This window comes from Sesamum indicum, linkage group LG2, assembly GCF_026168435.1.
Source record: "Sesamum indicum cultivar Baizhima isolate 11 linkage group LG2, ASM2616843v1, whole genome shotgun sequence".
Lineage (NCBI taxonomy): Eukaryota > Viridiplantae > Streptophyta > Magnoliopsida > Lamiales > Pedaliaceae > Sesamum > Sesamum indicum.
In genome coordinates this window covers 3,730,644-3,748,758 of record NC_142658.1, presented here as the reverse complement: position 1 = coordinate 3,748,758, position 18,115 = coordinate 3,730,644, and the positions used below count along the sequence as shown (strand labels likewise).

The 18,115-nt window shown below is 34.4% G+C and overlaps 1 protein-coding gene and 1 long non-coding RNA gene across 5 annotated transcripts; both read right to left on the bottom strand.

Moving 5' to 3' along the window:
* Positions 1–6,892: 6,892 nt before the first annotated feature.
* On the bottom strand, positions 6,893–9,136 carry LOC110011301 (uncharacterized). The gene is made up of 2 exons (XR_002286274.2): positions 8,585–9,136; positions 6,893–7,354 (listed from the first exon to the last, which is right to left on the bottom strand). It is a non-coding gene; the product is annotated as an uncharacterized LOC110011301 (long non-coding RNA).
* Positions 9,137–12,964: 3,828 nt separating this feature from the next.
* Positions 12,965–17,826, bottom strand: LOC105178288 (subtilisin-like protease). 4 transcript variants are annotated; one of them, XM_011101739.3, is made up of 4 exons: positions 17,504–17,825; positions 17,336–17,410; positions 17,170–17,246; positions 12,965–13,280 (listed from the first exon to the last, which is right to left on the bottom strand). In XM_011101739.3, exons 1-3 carry the CDS (start codon positions 17,666–17,668, stop codon positions 17,196–17,198), a joined length of 291 nt encoding a protein of 96 aa, XP_011100041.1. In that variant the 5' UTR covers positions 17,669–17,825; the 3' UTR covers positions 12,965–13,280; positions 17,170–17,195. The 4 variants fall into 4 exon arrangements, with proteins under 4 accessions (XP_011100041.1, XP_020554215.1, XP_020554213.1 ...); XM_020698556.2 differs by lacking the exon at positions 12,965–13,280 and adding an exon at positions 14,096–14,387 and having other exon boundaries at positions 17,504–17,826; XM_020698554.2 differs by lacking the exon at positions 12,965–13,280 and adding an exon at positions 15,311–15,809 and having other exon boundaries at positions 17,504–17,826.
* Positions 17,827–18,115: the final 289 nt, after the last annotated feature.

Sequence of the window (18,115 nt, the reverse complement as noted above, 5' to 3'; positions counted from 1 at the left end):
ACATACAATCTAAAACCATAAGGGTAACAACTCCAAAGGAAAAAGGGATTCTGTTGAGCTTGGAGATGTTCCTACAGCAATGATAATGCCTGTTGCTGCTGCTGTTCTTCCATAGGGTCAGCTTGCTGAAGATGAAGATGGCTTATTTGTGTTTGATGCTGGATAGACTAAAGTCGCATTTGAGAAATGCATTTTGTATTCTGTTTTGTTGCTCTATTGTTGTATATCTGATGTGGCGTACTCGTCATTTATTCATCCCGTTGGTCCATGTCATGGGTGAGGTGGTTAGTTTGTTACTGGTAGTTTTGGGTTAGTTGGCTTGTTTGTATTTAAGCGTGAGTTCGAACTCCAGCGGTTATCTTCTCCAATTTTTGAATACTGAATCTGATTTCCTGGGTTCTTCTTTTCCCCTGTTTTATGGCTGTATCAACTTTGATGTTTTATGCCAAATTCAACAGATTCGAGACCCTTTTTCTCAAATAAAGAAAATACGAGCCACTTTTACGAGATTTTAAAAAGGAAAACGGCACCAACAAGTATCAAGAAAGATCTTTCACAAGATTTATTATGAGGACACAGCTGAAAAAGCTTTTACAAATACCATAGGCCAAATTGAGCAAAGCACCAAGAAAAAAAACATATGTAAAGATCATATGAGTAGGGATAAACTCAATTTCCCATCAAAAAAGAATATCATACATGATTCCCTCTTAAACCATTTTTCCTTGGGATATTTGAAGGATACAAATTCCAATTCGAGGCAAGAGATGAAAACATTGATGTGACTACAACGGATGAAATGGATATGGCATAGGTGTCGCATGCCAATACATTCGATTATATGCTGAAACACCTAATATATTTAATTATATATTGCAACTGACTACACACAGTTGGGAGAAACAAAGTCCCTACACTAAGAAAAATAGCTATCCTCCTCTATCTCCTCCAATGTCCTGGGGGGTTTCATCATTACAAGTAAGATCTGATTCCTCTTCATCCACCCTGGGGTTGAGAAGACCAATATCTTCTCAGAGACCCGACCCGTCACGCGAAGAGCTCATCGAAAAGTTCGATGACTCTTATGAATCACATTGTCGTAAATGGGAGCAGCCTTGTTAGCTAGAATCGTCATGAACTCATCGGATGCCTGCAACTCATAAATCGCTTCCTCCTTGGTCGTAGTGAGTAAAACAGTATCCGCCACAAATGTGACATCTATAGAATTTTATACATAATTGAGAGATTAATGGATAATTATTAAAAAATTTAAATTTAATTATAAATAAATTATAAATTGAAATTCGAATATATCAAAATTTGAACAACATAAATTGGAGCTCATTATAATTTTTTAGAGTAAATTATATTAATTAAAAAATTAGATGGAACATAATAAAAATTACAGAAAAAGTTTAAATAAAAAAAAAAAAAGAAAGAAAAGAAAGTGAGCCTACAAATTTCGGACAGCAGCACGTGGCTGCCATTATTTTATACCACACATTTGTCTCTTGGTAATTGCACTTAACCGTTTGATAAATCAATCTACACAGGTTAATATTCTTACACAATTAAAATTATTATTAATTTATGTGTTAATATTGTTTAACAAGTGCATATATTAAATATAATTTATATTCTCTCATGTAATGTTTAATCAAAAAAATTTATGAGTTTAATTATCTAAATTAGTGATTAATTAAATATCATTTGACTTAAGAATATTATAGTTGGATAGTTAAATTACTAAATTTGTTAGATTTAATCGTTAATGTAATTAATTTACTCAATTTATTAGGTCTATTGACCAAATGTTTAATTATAAGTGTTGGTTTTAATTAAATTCTATAGTAGCAAGGAATTGATAGAAATTTTATAAAAATATTCGAGAATTATATTTAAGAAATATTAAAAAATATATTTGAAAAATATTATGGGTATAAAAAAAAAGAGATTTTTGTAATAATTTAATTCAGGAATGTTATAGAGAACTATAGTTATAAAGATATGGGTTTGATGAAATGAATTTTTATAAGGTAGTCGGTGAATTTTTAGAAAAGTTTAGAAAGTTTAATATACCTGAAAAGTTTAGAAAGTTTAGTTATTTAAAAGAAAATGAAATAGAGGATTGAATTTTTATAAGTAGGGTATTAAAAGATTGATGGGAAATATATGAATATTAGATAATATATTATTTAGAATTTACGATACTTACAATGGATTGACTATATATATTATAATTTACTATAGAACGCGAGGATAAAGAAAAGGGTTGAATTGATCCTTCTGTATATTAACGTAACCTTTTGAAATTTGAGGTAAGTATAGTTAATTGAATATATATATATATATATATATTGGTGTATATATATTTATATACTTGTGCGGTATATTTGATTGTGAATTGTTGTTTATTTATCTGGGTTGTTTTGTTGTTATGTGAAGTTGCCGTTATATGCTTATATGAGGATGGTATAAGAAATATAGATATATGTATATGGATATATACGTACTTATACTATATACTTGATCGTTAATTGTCGGCTATTTATTGGATTACGTTGTTATTCTATGAAATTATAGTTATGTGTTATTTGCAATTATGTGTAAAGTAAAGATTGAGGAATTATTGTGTTATATTATATTTGATTGTTGAACAGATTAAGCGATGACTTATCAATGGAAAATTAATTGCTAGATGAAATTAAATGATGGAAATATTGTGAATTAAAGAGAAAAAATGATTTACCTAACTAGGGGCATATTCAATGGTTTACGATGATTTAATTGATGACGAGCTGTGAGCTGTCATGGCGATGTGATTGATGACATAATATATGATATGAGGAAAAAAAGATATAAAGTTAGGTACCATGGCGCGTAGGGTACAAGGATATAAAGCTAGTATGTTGATAGCTACATATTAGGATGGTGTGGTGATGCCCTGTTCATTATGCTATCCTATGCAGGTATTGCTACTCACTGGGTGGTGAGGGGATATTACATTTGATGGGTATCCTGTGTTGTATATTATATGGTAATGATTGAGATGTTGATGAGCGGCAAAACCATTGAATAATGTACTCTAGTTTGGGTAAGCAGGACCCTAAGAAAATAAATGATAACAACATATGTGATGTCATGGACTGATATATGATAGTGGGTATGTGTAACTTCTTATATCTGTTGTTATTATGTGATGAATACTTATTGGTTGGTGTGATTGTATTATACTTTACTTGTTGCGCAAGTACACATATAGACTAATTAGATATACTTATTGAGTTGGCAAATCATTCCTTGCCATGTATTATTTTTTTTTAGGGGATAGACCGTAGTGACTTGACGATCACTAGTATTAGTAGGTGTATCAATAGTGATGTCTTGAGTTGAGAGCCCTAGCTACATAATAATATAGATACTAAGTTTTCACTGAATTTGTATTTTAAGTTTTGTAATGATTAGAAACTTCACTTCTCTCCTTTCCTTATATTCATAAACACTAAGGTTGAGGATTGAGTATAAAATTTTGATAGCACATGTCCTTCCATGAGGCTTATATAATATATTAGTAAAAACAGAAATTATCTTATTAGGTTAAATGGTTATTCCTTATAAGATGAACTGTAATTATATATGGGGTGTCACAACAGAGGCCAAAAACTTCTTCCCCGTGGCTCTCATACCCAAACTGGCGCTTCCAAGAAGCGATGCTCTCTACAGTCTCATATCTCTCTCCCTTCAGTTTGGAGAACTCTTTGATTAATAGAAACTATATAATATATTTTATTGTTGATATCCCTATATTCTTGTGATATAATACTTGTTCTTGGGTTGTTAGTGGTATTTTAGGTGCTCTCATGGAGAAAGAGGAAGTCTCAAGAAAACATCTCAAAAAAGACAAAAAATGCAGCAAAAAGAGTATTAAGGATAACCTGTGGACATCGGACAAAAAATCGATGTCAGTTTAACCCGTGACCTACGGGTTACCAAGAATTCATCTAATAGGGAACCGATTCCAGTTTTACCTATAACCACAGTTTATCAGACATGCGTTAGGCGAAAATTGAAGAGTCCCCAACATAATTGCTGAGTCAAAATATTATGTCGAGCCATCTTATTCCCTTGTATATATTGGGACGAAAAATGGTACGAAGAGGATAGGGAAGGAAAGAGAAAGAATTAGACTGAACTAAGGACTCTCTTCCTCTCTTACCACATCTAGGGAGCTAATATAAATAGAAGAAAGATGAAGAAGGTTTTTTCGTTCTTTTTTCTGGAGAAAAGGGAGAAAATCATTGAGTACGGAGAAGACAACAACAAAACAAGTGAAGAAATTGATCCAAGCGCCTGAGTCACAGACCGTTCACGCCCGACTTTAGACTCCATGAGTTTTTTTTATTCTTTTCTTTTGTGTTTTATCTACTTAGGATGAACTAATTTATTTTTCGCTAGGGCTTTTGAAAAACTAATTGAGACAATATTTTGAGTATTTTATCGAATTACTCTATAGCTTTATTTTTGCATATCCATGCGTTACGGTTCTTGCTTTTTCTAATTTAAGAGTCTGGTCAACTCTTAAATGTAAGTAATTATGTTGATGAATTGAGAGGGAACTCGACATAGTGAACAGTGTAATTCATTGTGTGAATTGAACGATATGTAGACATACATAGACGTGATTCATCTAATTACACAAGTTTTTCACAGATCTTAATGCATTATCATCACGAATTTTAGATTGGAGAAATTCATTATTTTCTTGATAATAATTGGTTTGGTATAGCTCGATAAAGTATATTGAATTAACTTGAAAAAAACCTTAGTGTATAAAAGCATTGTCTGCTTGATTAATTTCTGAATTCTGCATTCATTCGATCAATTAGGTGGACCAATAGCCTTAGCATCTTTCTCATTCCTAAATCTTCTCCAACAGTTTTGATTGATTTATTTTACTTAATAATTTTTTTTCGTAGTTAATCTATCACTTGGCTCACGATTGTCTAGATAATCTTAAATTAGTTATAGTTTTGGTAATTATTTCGTTTAAATCGTCGTGGGATCTATACATATTATACTAGTTGATAGCTAGTGCGCTTGCTAGTCACATATATACATATTTTAGCAATCAAGTTTTTGGCGTCGTCGCCGGGGATTTAATTTGAAGTAATATTCAGAACTCTTGAGTCTTGGTTAATTAGGATTTTTTTTACTTTCATGTCACCTTATGACACGAAGCAGTGGTGGAGAGTCGACACAATTCGATCCAAAAATTGAGAGAACATTCTAACTATAGAAAAACACCATTGAAAGAGGAAATTATTGAGACAACTTTGAAAAATATGAGAGCCGTAGAAAGACCGATGATGGAGTATTCGTTCTCTTGATTGATGTGCAAAAAGCTCAACTCATTCTTAAAATTAATGATGAACATATAGTCTTTAATGTGTTTACACCTATTAAATATCTACGCAAGAATGACCATGACATATTTGCAATTGATAGTCTTAATACCCCTAGAACTGACGATTTGCATTTAGTCAAATGTGAGGATCCAAAAGAAAATTACGTCAAAAATTTTAATGGGAATAATTTGCAGGACATGAAAGAAGCGCATGAGGAGGTTACAATTTTTTTAGATATTGGACAAGAATTAAAGTCAAAAATCGCAGAAGGTGTCAAAGTAAAACCACAACTTGAAGCATCATCCAATTGAAAAAAGGTAAGTGAAAATAAGGGACGTCAACCTAATAGGTCGAAGAGATGGAGGAACCACACCTATAAAAATGACAGATTGTACAAAGAACACACCAAGACATGGCATGAATCTCACATGAGAAAGAAAAAAATTCAAGAATGGTAACAGGTGGCACCATAAGGACAAGGGCCCTATTCGAATAGATTGGCAATAGGCTCAAGCACTATTTGAGGGAACACTACCACCTCCCATGGAGCCTCTCCTACTTTCACCCAATTGAGAAACCCATCGTCAAGCTAATGACGTTAAACAAGCGCTTCATGGGAGGCAAACCCATGCTCACTTTGTGTTTTCATTTCTATTTTCTTTCTGGCATGCCGACTTTTAATAGCCCGTACCCATGAGTTATGCCGCAGTTTTCATATTTTATCGAATTAATCTACAACTTTATTTTTGTATGATCTATGCATTACTGTGCTTGTTTTCATAATTTGAGAGTCTTATCAACTCTTGATTTAATTAATTATGTTGATGGACTCAGAGGGAATTCAACATAGTGAACAGGGTAATTCATGATGTGAATTGAATGATATGCAGACATACATATACGCGATTCATCTGATTACACAGTTTTTTCACAGATTTTAATAGATTATTATCATGAGTTTTATCCACTATTTCTTGGTATAGCTCGAGAGAGTATATTCTTTAACTTGGGAAAAGCCTCAGTTTATGAAAGGCCTGCTAGATTAATTTGTGAATTTCGCATTTATTGGATCAATTAGGTAGACTAATAGCCTTAGCATCTTTCACATTCCTAAATGTTCTCCAACACGTTCGTTTGATTTATTTTTCTTAGTTATTATTTTTTTGTAGTTAATCTATCACTTGGTTCACGATCGTCTCGATAATCGCAGATAGTTATAGTTTTGGTAATTATTTCATTTAAATCCTCATGGGATCATTACATATTATACTACTTGATAGCTAGTGCACTTGCTAGTGAGATATATGCATATTTCAGTCATTACTCACATGCCACTTTAGACCAATCTCCAACGTCGTGCACTGCTTTATGAAATCCAAAAGGCTAATCTCCCCTTGCTTACCCTTCGGTTTCGTGCCAACATGGTCAAAGTAAGGATATGAGAGTAAGACAGTCAAGTCAATAAAAGAAGAATAATATGCGACAAGTAAGGCAAAATCATAACTAGCATGTCCAAGCCAATTCTTCGACTAACAACTCATTCACTTCCTCGTCGGTTAGAGTGGAAAATCGCCTCAAACCGTCCTCACTCACCACATTTTTTGTGCATTCCAAGTTAAGAAAATGTCTGCGGTATCCCAATACAGTCTGCCTTCTGCCTAGTTCATGTTGATGGTAAAAAGTATCACCCTATGGAGTAGAAGCAGAAGCAGAAGCAAAATGGATATCTCGTGCCCTGTTTTGTGGAGGAGAAGACCCAGTACAAACCCCTTGGGGCAGAGACTTGAGAACATCAACAGAAAAAGAACGGAAACCCTTGGTCGAACTAACGAGCGTGCATGAGCCACCCTTACTCCCCGTCCGCTGTCGAGCTAATTCCTGCTCATGATATTTTTGTTTCTTCACGACCACATTCCTCGGACACGCCATCCCAATGTGAAGCTTCTTACCTTTGATAAGAGATGAAGAAAATGAGAAATTTCATTACATGTGCGAGAGAGGTAAACAAAATCCATACTTAAACAAAGCAAGCATTAATACCAAAGGAGAAATATTGCACAATATCAATCATACGACTACATAATCTTACTAATCAAAACTTTTGCGAAGGTCACCTAACTCTTCGCAATGGGGAATCCAAATGGGGAAACTACTTGAATTGGAGGACAAATCCCGACCGTCGTCACCTAACATAGAGAAAACTTCTCTTTCCAGGGGCGCCGAGAGGAAGTGAACCCATCTGAAAATCTACACCCCAAGTGAGTATAGAAATAAAATTATTGTTTATCATCAGAAGGAAGTACCTACACCCTAAGTGAGGCTCTCTAATACTCTACCCAAAGAAGGAAGAACGAACTTATAGGTAGAGGCCTAACCGATCTTCCTCTGAATAAGTAAGAGCTCCTCACAAGTAAGTGAACTACCACACGTGCCAATATCCACACCTTGGAACTCCTTGCCTCTCGTGATGCCCGTCACCTATGCCTAAGGCCATAACTACACTTCGCCGCTCTAAGATTTCATAAACCTCCACCTCCTCATCCTTGTCCTCGGCATCTTCACTCTCGCCGTCGGTGTCTTTGCCCTCCAACATCCTCTCTCTCGCCTACAACTCCTCATCCTCACTTCCGAATACTACCTCGTCCACACGTTCATCACTCGAACGAAACTCTTCACCAGAAACAAAAATAACCATCTGAATCAGAAAATAGACATTCAGACAACTCCATAATTGTTGCAATATGATTAGGCAAATATCCTACCAAATACGAGTGAACATTGTCCGACCATAAGTTAAGATCCGACTGAGAATGCCAGGCGAATTCCACGCCTAGGCAACACTGCCTTGGCTTGACAGCCGACCGCGTGCGAGGTGGGTTTGCGCACGGCAGTCCCTCACCAGCTCGAGGTAGTGCCTCGAGCTGGCGTAACGCTCGGAGCTCCTCCTCTCGCCACAGTGAGCTGCCAAGCCAAGGCAGCACCTCAACCTGGTGACTCCTGGGACCAACTATCGTTACTACCTCTAAGCGATCGATTATTCTCTCTCTGATGTCCTGCCTCCATCAACACCTCCCCACCCACTACCCAGTCATCATTCCCTCATATTTCACTATGAAGTTTGAGTAAGAAAGAAAGAAATTGAAAAGTAAAACACAAAAATACAAAGGAATAACTCTTACCTTTGGAAGCCATACTTGTGCAACAACTCAACGGAATGAATGTTGGGGGTGGGTAGAACCAAGACTTATTAGATACCCACCCACCCTCTACCAAGCATGAAATCTACCTTTACCTCGACCTTATTGTGTACTCTCGACTTTCGATGTTAGCAATTTGTTCGAGGGTGGTGTCTATATGATAGATATATTAGTGATATCAATTTATTCATGGGGGTATAAAATAATTTTCATATCTAAAAATACTTCATATAATATATATATACCTTACTGCACCTTAGTATTACCAACCTCTCTATAAATACCAAAATATCAGTGTCATTATTTATGATTTGACTACACTTTCAAAATTAGATCTGAAGAGTATTATTATATTGAAGGTAATTTTCGATTCGATCTCCTACTCAAAATCACTACCACATCAAATCCGTTGGTCTAATCACGTCTCCTTTTTCATACCAACTCAATACTAGCTCTAATTGTATTGATATGACAATGAGAATGACTAAGTATGTTGAATTAGTGTGGCTAATCACCCAACAAATGATGATGTTAGCCATCATCTCATGATTTAATTCTCAAAACTATGTAATAAAACCCAAATATTAATACATGGCGTGTGAACAAGATCATGAAACCATGTGAACGGTCACATTTATTACAATCTCTTTTCTATTCATATTCATATTCATATTCATATTCAAATTCAAATACTTAGGTGGGGATGATGAGTAGAGCACTAGCCCACTAGACATTTTTATGTTAGTATCTATACCTAATAATCTATTTGACTTTTCTTTTTTTTTTAAAAAAAAAATCATCAATCTTGAAAACCAATTCCCAAAAATAGGTTATAGAATAGAATTGACTTAAAATTGCACTTATGAGTGAATCAACATAGCTACTTTAATAGTAATATTTATTTATTGTAATAATAGTAATTAGTTAATTATAATCCAATTATTTATTTATTCATGTAAATTCAAATTTAATCTACTTTATCAATTTTGATTAATTATTCATTTCATTTTTTCTTCAATGAATGAAAAAAAAATGGACTATGCATTATTTTGGCAAAAATTCAATTTTAGTCGTATATGTTGGGGGTGGCAACCGTTATCCCATAACTAATATATTGCCAATTATAATCCTGAAATTTATAATTTTATTATAAATTCAGTACTCTCAGCAGAGCAATTGGAAATTTTTGGGAATTAAGAATTTTTTCCAAATGGGCAAGAAAGTCATTCATGCCAGCTTATGTGATAATCATCTCTAGTCATTTTGGAGGACAATGACTACATTTTTCGATCTTTGTTCTTCGATTCAGCCTTCGATCTACAATAGAAAATATCTTCAACGTCCTTCAAAATGGTTAATTACATAAGTCGTCACAAGCAATTTTCCCGTACATGTGGGAAAAATCCACAATTCCCTTGAAACCCTCCAAGTGCTCCACCGAATTTTTGATTGATTTTCATCGAAAGAACTAAAATTATAAATTTCAGAACTAAAATTATAAATTTCAGAACTAAAATTTTCATTGAGTAAATGAAAATATTATAATTAAATTATTGCATACACAAAGAAGTTTTAATTTCAATATCTTTGTGAGTGATTGGTTGAGGTGAGGGTGACTATATTGACATAATCATCAATACCGAGTTAAGGAAGAAGATTTTCCACAAATGTGAACTAATGTAATGATCAGCTTCTTAATATTTTATTTCTATTTAATTACTTCAATTTTTAATAATGGTGAATTAATTCTGTAATCATCCACATGGCAGCTTCAACTTTATTAATTTGTGGTAGATTAATTATGATTAATTAAATAATTTTAGTTACGCATTCGACAAAATAATTATATTTTTCGTCCCTATATATTCACTTATTTAATTCGAGCCCCTAAATTTTTTTCAAGCTCGATTTTGATATCTAATTTTGATAAAAGGTTACGCCGTTCTATCATCTTTCATCTATCAATATTTCGTAACTTTATCATTTTCGTAAAATCTAACAGTACAACTAACGACATGACCAGTTCTATTAAAAATCATAAAAGTCAATAACCAAAATCATGATCAAGAAATTTAGGAACCCAAAACGAAGAAGTAGCCAACTGTAGGGACGAAAAGTGTAATTATCCCTTCAACTCCAGAAACTACCATGGCTTAAAAATAATGGTGAATCAGTACTATTAACCACGATTAAATAAAATTAAAACAAATATTTAAATTTTTGCCATAATTAATCGGTATTCGCCATAAATTTTTAGCAATAGCCAAAACATTTCTCATAATTTTAATTATGGCTAATATTTTGACTATACTTACGGAAACAACGGTTAAAGGCCATTGCGGAACCGCAATTGATTTGTATTTGTGATGATTTTTTTTCTTTGGATATAATAAATAAATAGCCGCAGCAAAGTTATCCCTATCTTTTTTGTGTTATGAATTCTCTTATTTTTTTATATTCAATTTAAAAATTTTTAGTTTTCTTTTAACTCTATTAATTTATTTCTGGTAAATTTTCACAAAATTTAATTTTTGAACTTGAAGTTCTGAATCTGTTTTGTCTAGTTCATTCAATAGAAAATTAAAATTATCTCGATTAATATAATTTATTTTTCAAAATATTCAAAATTTTAATTTTATTTTATAAAAAATAGGCATAACTGATAAAAGTTGGAAATCAATCTTAAACACATGTGAATTTGGAGGTAAAATGTCTCTTTGAATATTTTGGGGGATAAATTGTATTCGAGTTTAGAAATTAAATTTTGTCAATATAATACATATAATTGAAAAAAAAAGTAAATTTAAAATTGATTATCAATAAATAAAATAACTCATAATGTAAGAGCAAGAGCAATTTTCCGGAGAAATTTAATACAGTTAATAGTTGGGCTTTTCAAACTTAAAAATATTTTTATCGAATTTTAGAATTTAAAATTTTATTTAAGGGAGGAAAATTACATTCATCTGACATAATTGTGTATACCTCAATTTTAATTGGAAAATTTATAAATACCCCCTAAAATATAAAATAATTATGTATGTATGTATGTTTTATTTTATCCATCCAAAATATCAATTTTATTTTATTTGTGATGTATGATAATAAGATAAGTTTACTCTCTTTAGATCGAACATCAATTCCAATGATACGATAGACAGGTCATTTGATAGATCAGATGAATAACATCTCCAGAACCATATAGAAACTTGCTCAGAGGAAATGATTTGATTCCGAGTTTTGTCTGTACATGCAAATTGAACAAATTAAATAGACAAATCAGGTATTCAATTTGGGGTAAATTACATTTTTGGTCCCATAAGTGGACCCGATTCCAATTTTAGTCTCATACTAAGGACAATTCGCACATTTGGCCCCGTAAGTGGATTTTTTTTCTAATTTCAGTCCCGGTTGGGAATTTCCGTTAAAACCTAACGGCAGCTGCTGAAATTCGTTAGGTGCTGTTAAATATGGAGGGAAAGCATGTAGAATTGAAGGGAAAGCATGGAGAATTGGAGGAAAAATCAACAACTTGGTGGAAATTACACTATACCCTCTTCCTTCTATTTAAATCCCATTTCTTCATTTCTCTCTAGCATTTAGTAGAAAAAAATCTCACAAAATATGGCTGGTAATAGAGAAAATTTTTGTCATTGTGGAAGGCTTGCGATTTTGAAAACCTCATGGACCGACGACAACTCAAGTAGGAGGTTTTTTGGGTATACGAAAAAAAGAAGCGGATGTGGTTTTTTTCATTGGGAAGATCCGCCGATGTGTGCAAGGGCAAATGTTATCATACCTTAATTGCTTCGAAAACTGAATAGAATGGAGGACAAAATTGCACAGATGCAACAAAAACAAATTATTTTAGTTTATTTTTTGGTTGTATCTTGGCTTATGGTGTTGTTTTAGAAGGAAGAGGGTATAGTGTAATTTCCACCAAGTTGTTGATTTTTTCTCCAATTCTCCATGCTTTCTCTCCAATTCTACATGTTTTCCCTCCATATCTAACAGCACCTAACGGATTTCAGCAGCTGCCGTTAAGTTTTAACGGAAATCCCCAATCGGGACTGAAATTGAAAAAAAAATCCACTTACGGGACCAAATGTGCGAATTGCCCTTAGTATGGGACTAAAATTGGAATCGAGTCCACTTATGGGACAAAAAATGTAATTTACCCTTCAATTTGCTGACAATAACCCAAAATTCCGTTATTCTCCGCTTTGAATTCCTCATTCAATCAACAACACATACATGCACAACAACACTTTTAGCAGCAAAGTTTGAAACTAATGTACACCTAAGCAAGTATATAGAAATTTCCGACCAAATCATGAAACTGAAAAGCTATAAAAAGAACTCTGAAGAAAAGGAAAAGCTATAAAAGAGAACACCACCACCTAAAAGTCTCACCGAACAATGATGCAAGAAAAATGTTGAAAAAGCTGAAACCAGAAAGGAGGAAAGAATGCTGTAACAAGATGAATGTACTAGTAGGAATAGATGGCCGCAAACAAGTCAAAAATATACTTCCTCCAGCAAGTGCATTTTTCTCAGTCGGCAAGTTTTACATTTATGGGTAGGACAAAGCAGTAGAGTAGAGCATATAGACTCACCAAGAATGGTCAGCCCCTTCAACTTTGGCCGGCCTCCTTAAGCTTTTCTGTGATGTCTTTTCCTTCATTTCAGCAAATCAAATGCAGACACAATCATGTTAATTTTAAAAGAAATGAAGACCCCAAAAAGATAATGTTGGAATTTGAAAGAACTATTGTCTTGGAGATTGGATAAACTCAAGAATAAGAGACCTAATCAGAAAAGAGAACAGCAGGGTGCATCTTTTAACATACGGGCACTAAGCAAATGGGACCAAAATAAGGTGCAAGGCCAAAACTTCAGACGATAACAAGAAAACAGTGAAGTAAAAATCCATGGAATAAGTTGAACAACCATGATAACAATCACCTCAAATGTAGGGCAGTTAATATACAGATCAGTAATATATCTAAAGAATGGCACTGTACAGTCTCGAAAATGAAAAATAGAACTCACGCATTGTTTTGTAATTGTAACATCCTAATCAAGGAAACTGCATCCGCAAGGTTGAAGTTTACTTTTAAGTTTTCAATTTGAATATACTGGTTAATTTCCTCTTCTCCAATCTCCAAAGACCTTTTTTCAAGGTTACACACTTGCAGACATTTGTACTTTTTAGCATGTAAGAGTATGAGATAGATGTCAGGAGAATCAATGAGATAATGCTATTTGGACACCTGGCTCATTCTGTATTTCATCGATACCATAGGTCCATAGCCAATACATTCCATCTGCACTATAGCCTATGTGCTATAAGTAGAATAAAAGAAGATCGCAGAAATCATCTAAAGAGTCCCAAAACCATCCGCACACAGACATACCGTGAGACAGAAGGCTCATAAATCAAGTTAGTCACATCAAACAAGCACACAAGAGCTGTTGGAGATGGGGCAGATATTAAATACCAAACTGATTACTAAATGTACCATTAGCTATTATACTCCCTCATTAGCTTAGTGAAGGTTGTTTCTATGAAAAGGTGATAATTCATTTTCACACTTCATGTTGGCTTCTGAATAGGAACTAACAGTAGCCATATATAAATAAATCAAACTGTCGTGTTGACAAAGAGTGGCAATTACTTCAATTGCCATTCTCCAAATTTGCTGGCTATGAATTCGTCGACATCAAGTTGGCTCCACATCTTCCCACTTCAATGTTTGTGGAAGCACACATCGAATGCAGCTAACTGGGGAACAGCATACTAAGATTGTAATTTTGGCGAAAGAAATGATATACTCGGTATATTAAACCAAAATGGCTTGTAGAAGTAGAATCTTATTGCTTTTTCGCAAAGCACAAGGAGGAAAAATAGCAGTTCTGCATGATTATCAGTAGTAGCGCAATTGCAAGGCAATGCAAGATGAATACATAATTCTCAACACAAAGCACAAGGAGGAAAAAGAACGGTTCTGCATGGTTATCAGTAGTAGGCGCAATTGCAACCCAGTGCAAGATGAATACATAATTCTCATCAAGAGTCACAGTAACAGCCTGCAATTATCTCTTCAGGTAAACTCATTTGTTCTCATGTAAACTTACCAACTGATGATGCTCAAATAAGATGCTAAAGTCAAGGAATTCAGTTAGTCAATCGTACGTGTTGCATAGGATGAAAATTCAGCCAGAAAAAATTGTGGAAATACTACTTGAGGGCTTGTTTATGGTAAAACTATTATATGGTTTAATAGAATGCTTGTCAGTTTATCAATTTTTGTAACAGATTTGTCATAACATTATTTCTTGATTTTATGTTCAGGAAACAAATTCCGGAATATGGAACAGAAGTCCTTCTTGACGCTTATTGTTATTATGTCTCAAGATGTAAGCATTTGTATTCAGATTCTTCACAAAGTTGGACCATTCAACGAATTGCATTTCATCGAAAGACTTCAGTTGTTGTAGTTTATTATTATCCAGTGCTATCATGCTTTTTGGGCATCATATTATACTTGTTGAACTTCTTAAAGATGCCTAATGATTAGGGAATCAGCAAAAATCCATCCCCTAGCTTAACACCTCTGCTGGAATTTTATTGCACAACTAACTTATCAGCATACCAGTCTTTTCCTGTCTAAAATTTCAAATGATGAAAACATTTAACAGAATCCGTATGAAACTATGGATCACAAGGATCCTACTGACTATATTTAAAGCAAAAGTAGTCGAAATACATAAATTATTCCGACCTTCATCACCAAATACCAGTTAGAGTAAATAATAATTATACATGCCACCTTCATATTCTACGAAAACTTGTAAAGTAAGGAGAAACAGAGGTAGAGAGTGACCAAAACAACTTAAGCACTGAATTTCTTTCATTATTTGTTCAAACTCGGACTAGGATGAACAAAGGCTCAAAAATATGAAAACAAATTAAATGGATCTTTCCTCTTAAATTCCATGAGAGGGAAGAGTCCTGCCCTGAGTTTGTGGAGAGCCTATTCAAGAAAAGAGAATGCTCATCTGGAAAAAATAGCTACCAGCAACACAGGCCACCAGGCATACAGCATGATGCATGTTGGACAATGACATAACCATATATGCCCTTGTTGTGAGTTACGATAAAAGCCTTTGTTTGGAGCAAAGATCTACATGACCTAGAAAAAATCTGGATCCAAACCAGAAAAAGGTAAAAGCACCAGAATGATTTTTAAGAGACGAGGTAAAAACCGCAGAACGTAAAAGACAAAAAAGAGAACTATCTGCAAAAAACAACAAAAATGGCCCACAGTCAAAATGCAAATGTCGACAATTAGAAAAGCAAGTGGCCGACAAGTTTAATGGCCACAGCTTGAAAGCAGGAAGCCAAATCAGGTGATTAATGCCATGACGTCACCAAAACAAGTTTGAAGTCCGTGTTTGTCCACGGGCTATTACAAATAAAGAAATCAAAAGCAAATGGGGGATCGAAAATTTTCTCCAAGTTTTAAAAAAATAATATTAGAGTCTTTTCAAAGTTTTCTGAGTGTTAAGTTTTTCATTGTATGGGGATTTCCTAAGAGTGTAGTCCTCTTGCCCATACGAGGCTATACAGGTATCTCCTCCGGTAGAAGAAGACAATATCTATGTAATATTTCAAAAATTTCTTCAATAAAAGTTAAAGCTTTTCCATTCAACTTGTTTATTCAAAATTCTATTAAGTCTCTGTTTTGGAGTGCTTTCTACTACAAAATAGAGATGTGCAGTTTGTTGCTGAAGGAGCCTAAGTAGCTGCGAACCATATGTTGTGGTAGTGTGGTTGGAGGATGTCTGTAAGACCGAGGAATTGGAATAGCCGGTGGCAAAACATTCAAGCTAACATATGAACTAATGGAGGCCTAATTTTATTTCGTGAGCATGTTGGGACTGATTAAGAGCATGGAGTTGGACTACTTGGTTTTAGCTCTAAAACCGCAAAATGGTCACTAATTGGTCCTAGGTACCAAAATCAATATTATTTTGAAAAATGGAGGACCAAAACCAAGAATTTGAACCTTTGGGTACCAAAATTAAATTAGTGATATAGTTGGGGTACGGAAAGTGAAATTATTCCAACTTTCTAGCATAGCAGTCCATTTTCTGTCTCGAAATTTTAGTGATGAAACACCTACAAGGATCCACATGAAACTATGGATCACAAGGATCCTACTTAACTATACTCTTGTACAACAAAATAGTCTAAATACATAAATAATTCGAACCCTCAGCACCAAATACCAGTTACTATAACTGCAAGAGGGAATGACAATTATACATAAAACCTTCATATACTACGAAAAACTTGTAATAAGGAGAAACAGAGACAGAGAGAGATTAAAACAACTTAAGCACTGAATTTCTTTCATCATTTATTCAAACTCTGACGCAGATGAACAAAAGCTCAAACCAACCATGTTCCTATGTAATACATACATGTATTAATATGGAAAACAGTAAACTTCACAAACAACAAAATTCTTCAGCTGATTTTTCAAGCTTAAAGAACTCACTGATAACCTCGCTCCTACAAAAAACTTCACTCAGGTTTCTTCGCTCCGTTTTTACTCCCGTACACCAATCCAGTCTCCTGCATAATATATTGTCGAACACACATGAATTCTCCGTTCATCAACTCAAAATTTCGGTACAAAAGCACGACATCCACAGAATAGTAACCTGAGGATCCGGAATCGGCTTTCGCTTTTCAACATATCGATATGGATCGGAAGCCGCCGCCAATGCTGCCCTTTCCTGATACACCCAAAGAAAAATGTTTAGGAAACAAACAAATTAAATCAAACACAAATCATCATAGGAATCAGCGGAAAACAATTGAATTTTTGCCTCTTGCTCTCTTCTGAGCTGCTGAGAAGGGCGGACCCAGAGGTAATAAGCGAGGGTTCCTGCGACAATCCATGAAGCTAAACTGCTCCCACCCCTTAGACCGCCCATTGAATTTCCAACAAAAGACCTCACATTCCCGAATGCTCTCCTCCAACCGCTCGCCATTTGCGAGGTTTTCGCGTCAAAATTCGACCGTGTTCTCTCTTTGCTTATTGAACTTTGAGGTTTTACTGATAAGATCAAAATTTCAGTGGAATCTTTCGCTGCCCAATTCACAGTTTGGTTGGTGTGAGCAAGAGCAGAGAACCTCTCTTCCTTCGGAGGGAGGTGAAATCCGATGTGATACGTTAACGTGAAGACGACTTTGAGTCCTTACGTGGCGCAATATAACAGGATTAAGACATTGTACTTTGAGTTCAAGTTAATGTGCCTTAGCATACCATGCTGGTGTACTTGGAGTACGTGAACATTTTGAACCAAGTAGAGAACGTGTCATGATACTGACTTCAGAATATTTTTATGGGCCCAAATTGGTAAGCCCAATATCGTTTGGGTTAAATGTAAATTATCCCTTTATTATATGAAATGAGTAAATTATTCTCTTATAAAAAA